This window comes from Sardina pilchardus, chromosome 15, assembly GCF_963854185.1.
Source record: "Sardina pilchardus chromosome 15, fSarPil1.1, whole genome shotgun sequence".
Taxonomy (NCBI): Eukaryota; Metazoa; Chordata; class Actinopteri; order Clupeiformes; family Clupeidae; genus Sardina; species Sardina pilchardus.
Genome location: NC_085008.1, coordinates 12,798,605 through 12,812,491, shown reverse-complemented (window position 1 = coordinate 12,812,491; position 13,887 = coordinate 12,798,605). Strand labels below are relative to the sequence as shown.

General features: G+C 40.6%; 1 protein-coding gene across 1 annotated transcript in view; it reads right to left on the bottom strand.

Annotated features, from left to right (window-relative positions):
* Window positions 1–440: 440 nt before the first annotated feature.
* patj (PATJ crumbs cell polarity complex component) overlaps window positions 441–13,887 on the bottom strand; it is a 64,593-nt gene continuing 51,146 nt past the window's right edge. The window contains exons 38-48 of the mRNA XM_062515614.1: window positions 12,976–13,059; window positions 11,643–11,836; window positions 10,969–11,116; window positions 10,620–10,706; window positions 9,901–10,006; window positions 4,824–4,861; window positions 4,544–4,666; window positions 4,119–4,223; window positions 3,308–3,411; window positions 2,790–2,913; window positions 441–1,876 (exon numbers count right to left, since the gene is read on the bottom strand). Coding sequence (XP_062371598.1) covers window positions 1,730–1,876; window positions 2,790–2,913; window positions 3,308–3,411; window positions 4,119–4,223; window positions 4,544–4,666; window positions 4,824–4,861; window positions 9,901–10,006; window positions 10,620–10,706; window positions 10,969–11,116; window positions 11,643–11,836; window positions 12,976–13,059 — 1,260 coding nt within the window. The 3' untranslated portion in view covers window positions 441–1,729. The remainder of the gene's footprint in view (window positions 1,877–2,789; window positions 2,914–3,307; window positions 3,412–4,118; window positions 4,224–4,543; window positions 4,667–4,823; window positions 4,862–9,900; window positions 10,007–10,619; window positions 10,707–10,968; window positions 11,117–11,642; window positions 11,837–12,975; window positions 13,060–13,887) is intronic.

Sequence of the window (13,887 nt, the reverse complement as noted above, 5' to 3'; positions counted from 1 at the left end):
CATGGCAGAGGTAATTAATGGTGCATGATCATGGGACCTAAAAATGATGGAAAGCACAAACGTGTAGCTGGAAGAGTACTGGTCGAATGTGACGATCACAAATAAATAAACACTAACATTCTAAATCTCTCAAGACATATGATTCAGGACATCAGCATTGAGGATATGTACAGTATGTCTATCATCATTCAGAGAATTTTAAGGACACATGCTCATCATAAAAAAATGTTGCATGAGAGAGGCATGGTGTGACTCAATCATAGTGTATTTCTAACTAAATATCAAAGATAATACTTGAGTCAATCTTTTGCTTTGTATGATGGTGCTTATTTAAAAAACAAAACAATCATTCCATATATTTTCTTCTATCAGTAATGACTTACTGATAAGCTATGCATTACTATATTCAAAGCAGGGCGTTTGTATGCAGGAGACATCTGTGTGATTTATGCACAGCTGATTTAAGTCATGACATCAGGGCAGCAGTACAAAACACACTTGAGTGAGTGTAGGTGCATGGCTATGAAATGTCACATCATCCAGGGATAGCTGCCTTGATGGCACTTTTGCTCTTGTTTGTGTGGTTGGAGCGTGCTAATCAAATGCATAGATCATAATGCTGTGACCAGATATTGTAATAGCTTCATTCATGGCAACACCAGGGCACACTACTGATTTTTTTGTATCTGAATATACAAATTGTTCTCTTCTTCACGGTACACCATGGGGTGAAGCTGCTCTTAACAAGATGTTCATGTAGTTAAGATCACGTTAAAGGGCTCAAGTTTGGGCAGGTGCTGGATAGGTTTAAACCAAAAGCATCCCAAATCCATTCTGAAGTTAACATAAAGTTCTATGGGCCATACAGTACCTTTACAAAGTATTCACTCCCCTTGAATATTTCCCCTTTTATTGTTTTTAGAAATTGAGTCTTGGTCAATTTAATTTGGCCTTTTTTTCAATAATTTACAAAAATATCTTTAATGCCAAAGAGAAAGTGGATTTCTACAGTAATAATAAAAAACAATATATGATGTAAATAAGCGATTGCATAAATATGAACCCCTGCAAGTCAGCAGATATACCTTTGACTGCAATTAAAGCATGCAATCTGTGTGGATAGGTCTCAATTAGGCTTGCACATTCGGATACTGCCATTTTACTGCCATTTGCACAGGGATTAGACAACCCTTTTCAAGTCCAGTCATAAATTCTCCATTGGATTGAGGTCTTGGGCACACACGAACATTTACATTGTTCTCTTCAAACAATTTTTCTGAAGTTTTCACTGTCTGCTTTAAATCATTGCTTTGCTGGAAAGTAAATCATCTCCCAAGTCATAGTTCTCCTGCAGACTGAACCAGGTTGTCCTCCAGGATTTCCATATATTATGCTGAATTTATTTGACCCTTTTATTTACCTTTTCAAGCTTTCCAGGGCCTGTTGTCAAGAAGCATCCACATAATGTGGTCACCACCATGCTTCATATAAGCCCATGCAACCACTTTATCTACATTATACATTTTAATTAATTAACAGTACTTTGTAGGAATCTGCTTTGACTTTGACATTGAAATTTTTTTTTTTGTAAATGATTGTAAGAAAGGCCCAATTAAATTGACAAATATTTATAAAAGCACTAAAAGGGGAAAATCCAAGGCATGTGATTACTTTTTATAGGCACTGTATGTCCTGGTTTGACTGGGGATGAGTTGAGTTGTTGAAGAGGTCAGGACAAGACAGAAAGGGTAACTGCCCCTCTCTGCTTCTTCAGGATTGCCACTGCTTGCTCATGAGTCACCCCTTCCAGGGATTCACCACTAACAGAGAGGATCTGATCACCACGCTTCAGACGACCATCCACTGCTGCAGCCCCCTACAGGTGAGAGAGAAAATGTCACCATCACAAACTGCAATGAAGAAAATACAATATACCACTATGTCATACTTTGCTCAGTGTTTAATGAATATTAGTGGGGTCCTGGCTTAGTGCAGTGGTCATGTTATACAACACCATTATAAAAATGTCGCATATCAATTGTTTACTCACATGAACACAAATGTGTTTTGGATTGAAGTTTTCTGAAATCATTTATTTGAATATGCAAATTTGGAATTATCTGTGTAAAATATGGCCATTCACATATAAAGTCAGATTAAAATTAATTTGTGCATTGTTAACATATTACATTACAAAAATGTGGTAAATACATCCATAAAGGGTAATAAAGCATTCATAAAGCCTTGCGATTATTGATAGTAATAACTATTTTATCCATGACTTCACTTATGAAGTATTATGATACTGTCTTACAAGCCTTTCACTCAGCATTATTAAATGTGCCTTGTGTGAGCATTTCTCCCATCTAGTGGTTAGGAATTATATGACAACCTATTAGAACTAGTAGCCACCCCAAATGAAACAAAAAACACCCAATTCACACCAAAGTTCTAGCCTGGGTGTTCCAATCCTGCCTTGCACGGTGATTTCAGGCTACCAAAGTTCCACAACGAGACAACTTTTCTGTTTATCACTATATTTGTTGTTATCTTTGATGAGAGACTTTTGAGTAAAATAAGTGAGTTAAGCCCATATCGCCTCAGGGAAAGTCTGAGAAATTACTTTATACTTCTACTATTATTTACTGGTAAAGCAGAATTACATCTGATCTCTCTCCATTTCAACGGTGTTAGTTATGTTTTCATGAAGCCATCAATAAATCATCACAATGTTTTGAAAAGTAAGGAGGTTAAGCCGTTTCTGCAAGACCTTGTCCCAGAGTTGTTACCTTGCTGAATACAGTTTTGACGTAGATAGGTAGGTCACCATGAGGGCTACCAAAGCCGCCAACAATACTGAAGCCCAGGCCTTCAGCACCTCTTTCCAGTGTGATATTATTTGGCTTTGGAGTTCTGCCAACAAACACAGATAAAGATCAAGATTGTTTGAGGAGATGAAAGGAGGTGATGGGAAAGCAACATCCTAAAAAATCCAGTGAATTTTGTAATACTGGAAAAAAACAGACAAGACTTTTTCTGTATAATCTCTGTTGTATACCCCTATCACCCTACTTTACATAATTTTCCCCAATAAAGACAGAAGCTATTACAATTGAATGATTATTCAAGAGAATTATTTTAACCCTTTGCAGACCACACATCATTAGTACTAGGATAACGAAAGCGAGTGCCGTCTTCAAAGGGCTAAAAGCCACAACTGGAAAACAAATATTTTCACACACATATCCTGCTGAGCATGTTTGCTGATACATGCAGTATTTGCTCTGAGAAGTATGTGTAAACTCACTCAGGCTCACTGCTTGGGGCCTCAAGGTCGGCAGTGATACCGACGCTGGTGGACATGCTCTCCACCTGACTGGCAATGGCGCTGATGTTGGTGTCTGCTATCACCTGCAAAACACGTCATTTATGCACAGAGACACACATCACCAATCTGAACCAATCTCAAACCACGCTACAGATTTGAACATGAGACCCCCTCATGTTTGCAGTGCGCTCGGTGGTGGTCATGAATGCAGGCCGACAACATGTTGCTAAAGCAGATTACTGACAAGTGATTGTGTCTGGCTGTGGCTAAACCTTGATGCTTGAAGAGTGTTGACCACTTGCTGGCAGCTGAAGGTGGCGTTAATTCATGGAACTCAGTGCCTATAGGGGCAGTTTGTGTACTGTTTGCAGACAGGGCATGTTGTGAGTATTGCTATGGTTGCAGCATAGTTGTGGTGTGAAATGAGGATTCCCAGGTGTAGGAGGGGAACTGACTGAGAGAAGCTCCAGGCTGATCTGAGTTCAATGTTTGCTCAATGTTGGAGCTCAGCCCACATTGATCATGTCCTTTCGTGGCAATCTATTTACCTGGTCTCCATACTGTCTATACAGAGTTAAATATTTCCCAGCATAATCTCAAGGAAGGTGGCTTAACTCTATAAACACCCATCCTTCTCAAACTTCAAGACAGAAAAGAACACGGAAGTTATTGAGACTGTTACTGCACTGTAGTTTGGAAGTTCAGCCAGATGAACAAAGTCTCACTCACACACTCATTACCTGTACCTTGCATTGACATTTAGGTGTGCACTGTAAGTATGTGTATGCACCTGTAAGATGATATCTCCATAGGCATTCTTCAGCATGTCGACCACCTCTGCATGAGAAAGTCCATCCAGAAGCTGTGAGTTTATGGATACAATACGGTCACCCACCTAGAAAGAGTGGTAGAAGTCAAGGCTAATACATCTCTATCTATTATACTGTACATACACTCAATTCCCAGTTAGGAACACTTAGCCAAAACTAATGCTATGTAATACACCATCCAGCAATACATCCTTTGATCATGTTGTAATATTCAGCATAATGTTTTCAAATTTTTAATTTCTAATTTTCAAAGCTGCAGTTTGTGGTATCGTTGAGATGTATAGCATTGTAGGCCTACTGAAATCTTAGATATAAACAGACATTTACTCACAAGCCTTACATAGGGTATACTGTAAATGTCGCATTTTCTATGCTGTAGGCCTACCTTGAGCCGGTGTGTCTTAGCTGCCACACCATTAGCTTGGATCATTGCCACAAAAATGGGAATATCCCCCAAAGGGCTGCCCTTCCCTCCTGCTATACTGAAGCCTAGTGCATCATTCGGACCCTGAGAGAGAGAGAGAGAGAGTTAATAAAAAAAAGACAAAGTCAGCATGGCAGAGCAAGATTACTGAACACTCCATATCCCCATCCTAAGATAATGAAAGGTGAACTTGAAGGTGAAACTACACTGAATACTTAGTGTATTATTTCTGTTCCCTTACTCGTTTTATCTCCACAGTACGAAGGCCTGTATCAGGTCCTGTAGGGTCACACAGGAAACGTACAAAACAATCATGTGAGTCTCTCTCTCTCTCTCTCTCTCTCTCTCTCACACAGACACACACACACGCTCACGAACACACACACACACACACACACACACACACACACACACACACACACACACACACACACACACACACACACCTGACAGATACAAACTCAGGTTGTCTATCATTAAACATCACTCAAAAATAATAGATATGTAACAGTAACAAACAGTTACTGAACAAACTGAACATGACTTGTGGTTTGGTACCTGCTGTGTATTTACATTTCTACTTATGTGGAATAAAAATAATGGGGACTCAAATGTGGGTCCCTTTGCACACTTATCCATACATGCTAAGGAAATCTACCACCACCACACCATTGTTTTCACCTTTCAATAGCAACTTAACATTCTCTTGCTTGTTGACCATCAACAATGCCCAAAATCCAACAAGGTTCAAAGAGGAAAGACACACTACTGTATATGGACAGACATATTGGAACCTTCCCGTTTAAATCTATAGGCATAGGATATCTAGCATCCATTCAGCTTCCATTCTTCTGGGAAAGCTTTCCACATGATCTTGACATGTGAATTCCAGTTTGTCCCAGTTAATGGCCTTAAAATGCGTTTTTTAAGATTACAATATAGCATTGTGTGTTTTGATTAACTTGAAGGTGCACCCTTGTTCACCCTTATCTGAATCAACAGCTATTTGGTATATTAAATTAGCTCAGGAGCTCATCTATATTTTTCCTGTTTAGCATTAATAATAACATGGATCAGGGTTCCCACAACTTATTAACATCAAATTCAAGGACTTGAAGACCCAATACTCTAATTAAAGTACAGTACCTTAGGCATAGTCTAAGGCAAGGATCCAGAAGTATCAGTACAGAATTTTGTGGCTGTGCTGATTAGCTACAGAGTCATTTCAATGGTGTGTTAATAAAATGTGCTCCATTGATCACTGATGATACAATGGTCAGCTTTGCTGACTTCCAAGCAGATGACGTAGGTCCAATTTTCCATTCTAGATATTATTTACTTGATTAAGGCCAACATTGACTAAACTGCCTCATGGAAGCCTACCAGCATGGTGAGCACTGCTCCTGCATCACTGATTCACTACAGCAGAGGGAGGGACCCATTATTTTCATCCTATCCACTGACAACCACCATGTTCCCTTTGCTACACAAAACAGAATCAATGGCAAATGGAAGAAAATGGAAGAAAAGCCAATCTGCCAATCTGGTTATATACAGTAGCTATAGATGATGCCTAGTTCTGTTGATTTGCTGCAGAATCTACATCAGGCCACAGAGATGTCCCGCAGATCTTTAACACGCCAACTGCTTCATGCAAAATACAGCCACCACAAGCTGGAGACATTGCAAGCAAGGAGGGAGCCTACCTGTTATACTGCACAGCTTATCCTACCAACAGTGAGTTGAAGTTCAATCAGGTTGAGTCAGAGGCTCAAATCACGGAAGAAAAAGATGTTTAGACGCGTTTCAGCTTAGCACCTTTCTCAGGGTGCTCAAGTAAATCAACGTTACAACCTCACTTATATACCCGCAGGCTCACATACACCCACACAATCAATCAGTGATGACACAGTGTTATCATCCGATCCAATAATTCAATTATAACAATTCATCACTTGTTATATAGAGAACTAGAAAAGCACTCAGAGAGCGCAGACCTCTGCCTGCCGTGTTCTTCCTAGGTTGTCATACATTTGAACCTAAACTATTCAGATCGCCACCACGTGGCCATACCATGCCATTACACCACTAAGCTAAATACATAAACGCCTCCGGAATCCCGATGGAATTACAGATCATTCCCAATTCAATCGTTTCTTCCTTGGGCCATGTCCGACCTTCCCTGAAAATTTCATCAAAATCCATCCATTACTTTTTGAGTTATCTTGCTAACAAACAGACAGACACACAGACAAACAGACAAACAGACAGACAGACAAACAGACAGACAAACAAACAGACAGACAAACGCCGGTCCCTGATGAAAACATATACCTCCTTGGTGGTGGTAAAAAATTACATAAACGTAGATAAACTGGAGGAGACACATACTTTTTCCGATGCCAGTTTTCGGCCTGAAGCCTTTTTTTCAAGTTTTGCAATAATCTAGCAACTCTCCATTGACTTGGAAATTTGATACGACAATCGGGCCAATCACATTGTGTGTAGAGTCGGTGGGTGGGCTTAACATAATGATGACTGTCGTGCAACCATAAGTTGCGAATGTTAAGCATGCTTTCCCCGTCCTGCTACTGCTGCTACTTGAACACAAGAAGATGGTTGGTTGTAGTGCTATCTTATTGGATGAAGAGGGAGTTTGAAAGACAACCGTTGATCTCACCCCTCCGATTGAGCCCTGCCTATATGGTGAGTTCACAGACCCTACATCTTGATGTAGGTCTGGCCCGTCAGGCTAAATAGAACCACCATTGTCCTCAAACTCTGACCTTGACCTTTCTGGATGTATTGGTTAAAAAATGCAATTCAATGCTCACTGAGATTTATCGAAAAGACACAGATCATAATTCGTTTCTGGATTACCAGAATTTTCATCCGCCATCACTGAAACATAGTCTACTGTATAGTCAATTACTAAGAGTATTTGTTAATAATTGAATCATTGTGGGGGACACTGTGTCATCATTGATTGACTGTGTGGGTGTATGTGAGGGTGTGGGTATAAGTGAGGTTGTAACGTCGATTTACTTGAGCACACTGAGGAAGGCACTAAGCCGAAACAAGTCTAAAGTGCAGCTTTTTTCTTCCTTGATGTCACTTACACCTTTACTCTAAAAAAGAAATAAGAAACTGAGTGAAGCCTGCTCCCACCACACAATTCTCAGAGGCTCAAATGGAATTCAATTTGTATTTCATATTTCATATATCATTTCATTATAGAGAGTTTTCATAGGCTTGGTGAACCCCGCCTGACCTGCCGGCGAATTTGGATTTCGCCCGGCAGCTCAGGCTGGAAACCTGCACATCTATCTCCCCTGCTTCCTGTCCACAACCTTTGGCTCCAATTACAAACTAGCTTATCCAAAAGACGTACCGGATCGTGGGTCTGATTGGTTGAAGGACTATCCAAGTGTACGGAGTCATTTGAACGATGCCCATTATTCAAAACTGTAAAGCGCAGACTCTCCATACTAATGTTCAATCTTAAAAGATTGGATTGCTTAGTATGGTGATAGCTAGACAAATTATTTCATGGATTTCTGGTCATTTTAACACATTTCCTGATGTTTCCAGGACCAAAATGTGTGGGAACCCTTATTGTATGGAGGTTTAGACACCGACCAGTATGACATTGAATTGGTCCTTGAATTTCCCCTTGGGGATCAATAAAGTATCTATCTATCTATCTATCTATCTATCTACATAGTATGTTGGAAATATATATTTGGGTTTGTTTGTTTGTTTTTTTACTACAGAAGATGCTTTTAAGACTTTCTATATCATTTCATTTTGTGCCTTGGGATTGGGGTTGTTGTGTGTATAAAAGAACAAAACTCTAATAAAGAAATCTTTAAAAAAAAAAATGTGTGGGAACCCTGTTTATGTTAGCACTAAGCACAGGCCTGAATGGCCAGCCCTCAGTTTGCTGTGTCAAGGGCAAAATGCAGCCTGGTAAAATGGGAAAATCATGTGCACAGAAACAAGGCTTGTCAATTATTACTTTTGAACAGAAATGGTGCATAGCGTTAGTTCAGACAGGCCACAGAGTTACGCCCAACAACTTGGCTAACTGCTCAGCTGACTATCCAGCTGATCACTTACACTTATTGGTGGACATCATTTAGGAACACCTTTTTAAAGCTGCTGTAGCCTGCCTACTCTTGCCGCTTTCTCTGCAAGCCTTTTTGCAAGCCATATTCCTCCTCATACATCTGGCTTATCAATGTTTAGTTGCTGTCACTGATGTCTGGTCTGTTCTGTACCCTATGGGGAGTTTACCTCACTGCTCCCTATGCCCTATGGCTTTCCATTTTTGCACCAGGCCAGAGCAGAGCCATACCACCAAATGAAACATTACGCATTGCAAATTGTAATTAACTATCTGGACAAAGTGGTCCTGACTGAACATACGATCACAGAGAATCATACCTATCAATGGAGAAAATAAAAGACAAAATAAAAGAGTTAGTTAAATTACCAATGTTTTATTTTGAAAACATGCTGATATTCTCCTTGGTTTCATAATGTCAGTCTTGACAAAGGCTATGACTAAACACAATATATGATAAATGAAATACTGCTTTTACAGTTTCCAAAATAAATGCCACATATTTTTTGTGACTCGTTTTTTTGTCTTACTGTTCTAATGCAATTTAAACAATTATACAATTGTGTGCATTGTTTTCAAGCAATCCTCGCTGCATGATAGTTATGTCTAACTGCATGCTAAAGGTCAAGCAATGAGTGTACAGCTTCTAATACCTATTTGAATGTTATCCTGGGTATGTCTATTTTAACATTTTTAAGCTTTAAAGCAACACTAAAGCACTTTTCCTCTGTCGCAGGCACACTATTTGTTTATCCAGCAAATAAGGATAACCACAGATAAGGTAGAGTATGTTGCATGATTTTATGAAATTATGATGTATTGCAGAAAGTCAAATTTGTAATTTTCTTTATGTCTCATTCCATCGAACTACAGATCCACTACACGATCTGGTAAACTTACATAGTGCGGTTATAGGCGATAGAGGGCTGCAAAGCGAATGCAGTTCCGTTCATCCTGTTAAGAGTTGATGAACCACTGAAATGATTTTGGAAACATTATTTTAAGGTACAAAAAAACTCTTTAGTGTTGCTTTAATTACCCCAATCTTATTTTGACACTTGCACATATTATCTTTCAATTTGAAATAATGGGTAAAGAGCTCTTGTCCCTTTTAAGGATAGGTTATGGTTAGTTGATGCAGAATAAAGATTGTGTATGCCCCCTGAAGGACATATGTTCTACTGTGCTGCACCTGAGCTCTTGGTGGACATGTCATTGGCAGGCTTGAGGGTGTTTTGGATGGGATTTGCTGCCAGAGAGGCATAGGTGGAACTGCTGCTGTTGGTATTTGGTATCATCTGTCAGAAACAAAGGGAGAGAAAACTGAGTTACACAGACACATTGACACATTTATACATATTCATGCACTGTTAACTTATAAAATTCGATCAAAGTTAAATGAGTACAAAGTTAACGTCATAGCGGAATTCATCACTCAGTAATGCTGAAACAAAGAGTGCCTGTCAGTAGGGGTAACACCTGGGAATTTCAAAATAAAACTTCTATTCACAGACCAGTTGCACCACAGTAACATTAGTGCCAGTTCATGGTCCCCTTGAGTAGCTGGAGAAAGTGTGTAAGTAGGGTTCAGACCAAAGATTTGCGACGAGATGAGCCGCGACGTTCGAAAACCTTGCAACTGTGACTAAACATGTTAAATGGCTTGCAACTACGTGCAATATTTAATTCACACCGCTGCAACTTGGTCTCATTGCGTCGGGAATCTTTGGTGTGAATTGGGTCTTTTATCTAGTGATCGTGTTCTTGAAGCAACTGTATGCATATCTTCTGAGAGTGGTGTTGTGCTTGTAGAGCTAGTGCATACATAGGCTCTACAGTAGCTTCTTTTTGTGGTATTTATGGTAGTAGGTTGCTAATGAGACTGAGGAGGATGGTGATCCCAATACACACCTGGCCTGCCTTAGAGCTGTGATGGTGTGACACCCAAGAAACGGCCTTCAGTCGTCCAAGCTCCAACGCCACCTTTCCCCTGGTACACTGTAGGGCATATACAGTATAGGTCACCAACCACAATAGGCTACTGATGTCAACATTAGCATAGCAAATGTTGGGCTGTAACGATACACCAAACTCACGATTCAGTTTGTGTCACAATTTGACCTACGGTTCTATGCATACCTCAATTTGTGTGTGTGTGTGTGTGTGTGTGTGTGTGTCAGTGTGTGTGAGTGTGTGTGAGTATAGCTGGTCTAGAGATGAGTCATTTCTGTTCAGTTATAATATGGTGTGTAAGATTTACTTTGAGGATAGCTGCAACTGTTTCTTGGGAAGCCTGCCTCATGTCTTCTCCATCCACAGCAAGGATCTGATCCCCCTGCATTAAACGGCCATTAACATCAGCTGCTCCACCCCGAACTATGTCAGAGATGAACACACCTGTACCGTTTCTATGAAGACAGAGAAAATAAGCAGAAGGTTATAAACATGATAGATGAAGGGATGTAAAAATAAAGATATCGCAAAACGCTGAAGCAAAGCTTAGGTTGACTACATCATGATGCTTACATGGAGCAGCAACTCTTTATTCATTCCCCTTGGCTTCTCACAAAGGATAACCACATTACAACCATAGTGCCAAAAACATCTGATTTTAGGCACTATGATTGTAACGTAGTTAGCCAATGTGAGAATCCAACAGATTGTGGCTATCCAACAAATTGTGGCTATCAAACCCTTCTGTAATCAATATGTTAACAGTGTGATTATTTAGCACACCATGTGTGATGCATTTATCTAGGTTACGGATTCCCAAACTGAGGTACGAGAGCTGCTTCTAGGGGGTACACCAGATGGAAATGGCAACACAAGTATTCTGGAAACATGGATGGGCTCTCCTCTCAGTGGGGCTTAATAAAGACTAAAGTCTATATCCGAATCTAAACATTTCCATTGGTGCTGTTATAAACCCTGCACCTCTTGCCCACAATGCTGAGGCCGAGACCACGTCCAGCTTTCTTCTGCAGCTCTACAGCAAACACATCCAGGCTCTCTTCATCCCGGTACTGTGCCTCATCTCGCAGAACTGTCAGTTGCACCTTGGATGGAGTCTGCCGCAGAGCAGAAATGGCGTCATCGTGCGTTGCGCTACGCAAATCCACTCCATTCACCTGAAAATTAAGTGAGAGCTGATGTTTCCAAGATGGCCAGATTTGAATGGAAACTTACTGGTCTTATAGAGGACTAAAATGATATGCTGTGATGTGTCCATATGCTCTGCAACCTATCCTATCCATGACAACAACAATAATACTAACTATATAATAATAATAATAATAATACAATGTTATTAATAATAATGAATTAATCAATTGTGCTGTATCATCAAAATTCATATAGACTATGACTATTTGAGCCAATAAAACAAACATATTGTGTCCATTGCTCTCATTCCATGAACTTTGGGCCAATAGAAACTCCCAAATGATTGTCAATCAGTCATGAATCACTTACTTCGCTCCTGCTGCTTAACTGACAAAACATCCACTTAGGGATAATAAAGACTAGGACACAGTGTCAGGTATAATGCACTGGGGACTCCCAACATATAAAGACACCCCTATGAAGGAACTGAGAGATTGCACAGTGGTTCAACAAAGCACAGACTCCTTTATCATTGACTGAGTTGATCTGACAGAAGTAAATAGGGTAAGGAAGTTCTTCCTGGTTTCTAGCCAAGCGTGAAGTGATGCGTTTAAAAATGAGTTTGACTAGTTCTTGCTCTCACACAGGGAAAAAGAGCAGAAAACTAGTCGCATACAGACTCCGTCTCCGTCGGACATTATTGTGATCTCCATCAGATCACCACCAATAGTCGTCAAACTTTCAAATGTAATGTTTTCACAATCAACGTCAGAACGCTTGTTATCATCTGGATGCAAGGAGCCAACTTCAGTCTGTAGGCTACTACTGTTTCAGTGCCATCCATCATTACTCTCAGGCAGCAAGTCAGGGCCTCATACTCTTTCATATAGTCTGCTGATGTGGTAAACATTTTTGAAAAAGTGAGCGCTGCACTGACACTGTAGCTGAGGTAGCAAAATTGAGTGGAACAGACACAAAATGCTCTATAGAGTCGAAGATGAAGAACAGATACCACTTCATTTACTGTATCCCCATTTCAACAGATCAGAGCTTTCACATTGCCTGCACGGGATGTGCATCTCAGATGCAGCTCAATCCATGCTGCAACAGCAAGTCATCTAGTTTGGGCTCGGACCCTATTTTACAAGTATGAGTACAGTCTCACCTGCAGTATCTGGTCTCCAGCCGACAGACGACCGTCCCTTGCTGCCGCCCCTTCTTCATAAACCTCATGAATCACAATGGCATCCTGAAGATGGTGGGAAGTCAGATGTGGAAGATAAGAAGACAGAGAGGATCACACAGAGATATGTGTTTACAACACTAGTCAGCACTAGTCAGCACTAGTCAACACTAGTCAGCACTAGTCAGCACTAGTTAACACTAGTTAACACTAGTCAACACTAGTCAGCACTAGTCAACACTAGTCAACACTAGTCAACACTAGTCAGCACTAGTCAACACTAGTCAACACTAGTCAACACTAGTCAGCACTAGTCAAAACTAGTCAGCACTAGTCAGACTCAACACTAGTCAGCACTAGTCAGCACTAGTCAACACTAGTCAGCACTAGTCAACACTAGTCAGCACTATTCAGCACTAGTCAACACTAGTCAGCACTAGTCAACACTAGTCAACACTAGTCAGCACTAGTCAGCACTAGTCAGACTCAGCACTAGTCAGCACTAGTCAGCACTAGTCAGCACTAGTCAACACTAGTCAGACTCAGCACTAGTCAACACTAGTCAGCACTAGTCAACACTAGTCAACACTAGTCAACACTAGTCAGCACTAGTCAGCACTAGTCAGCACTAGTCAGCACTAGTTCAATACGGAACAAGACTTTTAAGTGTCAAATACGGGACGATTCCGTATTATACTGAATGGTTAGCAACCCTAAGTCAGGGGCATAAAGGCCACTGTGGCCGTACGATCTGGTTTTTTTCACGGGGCATCAAGGCCAAAGTGTAGGGCAACGGCGGCCATGGCCGCATGGCCCTGGTATAATTCCCACCCTGGTCAGCACTAGTCAGCACTAGTCAACACTAGTCAGAATCAGCACTAGTCAACACTAGTC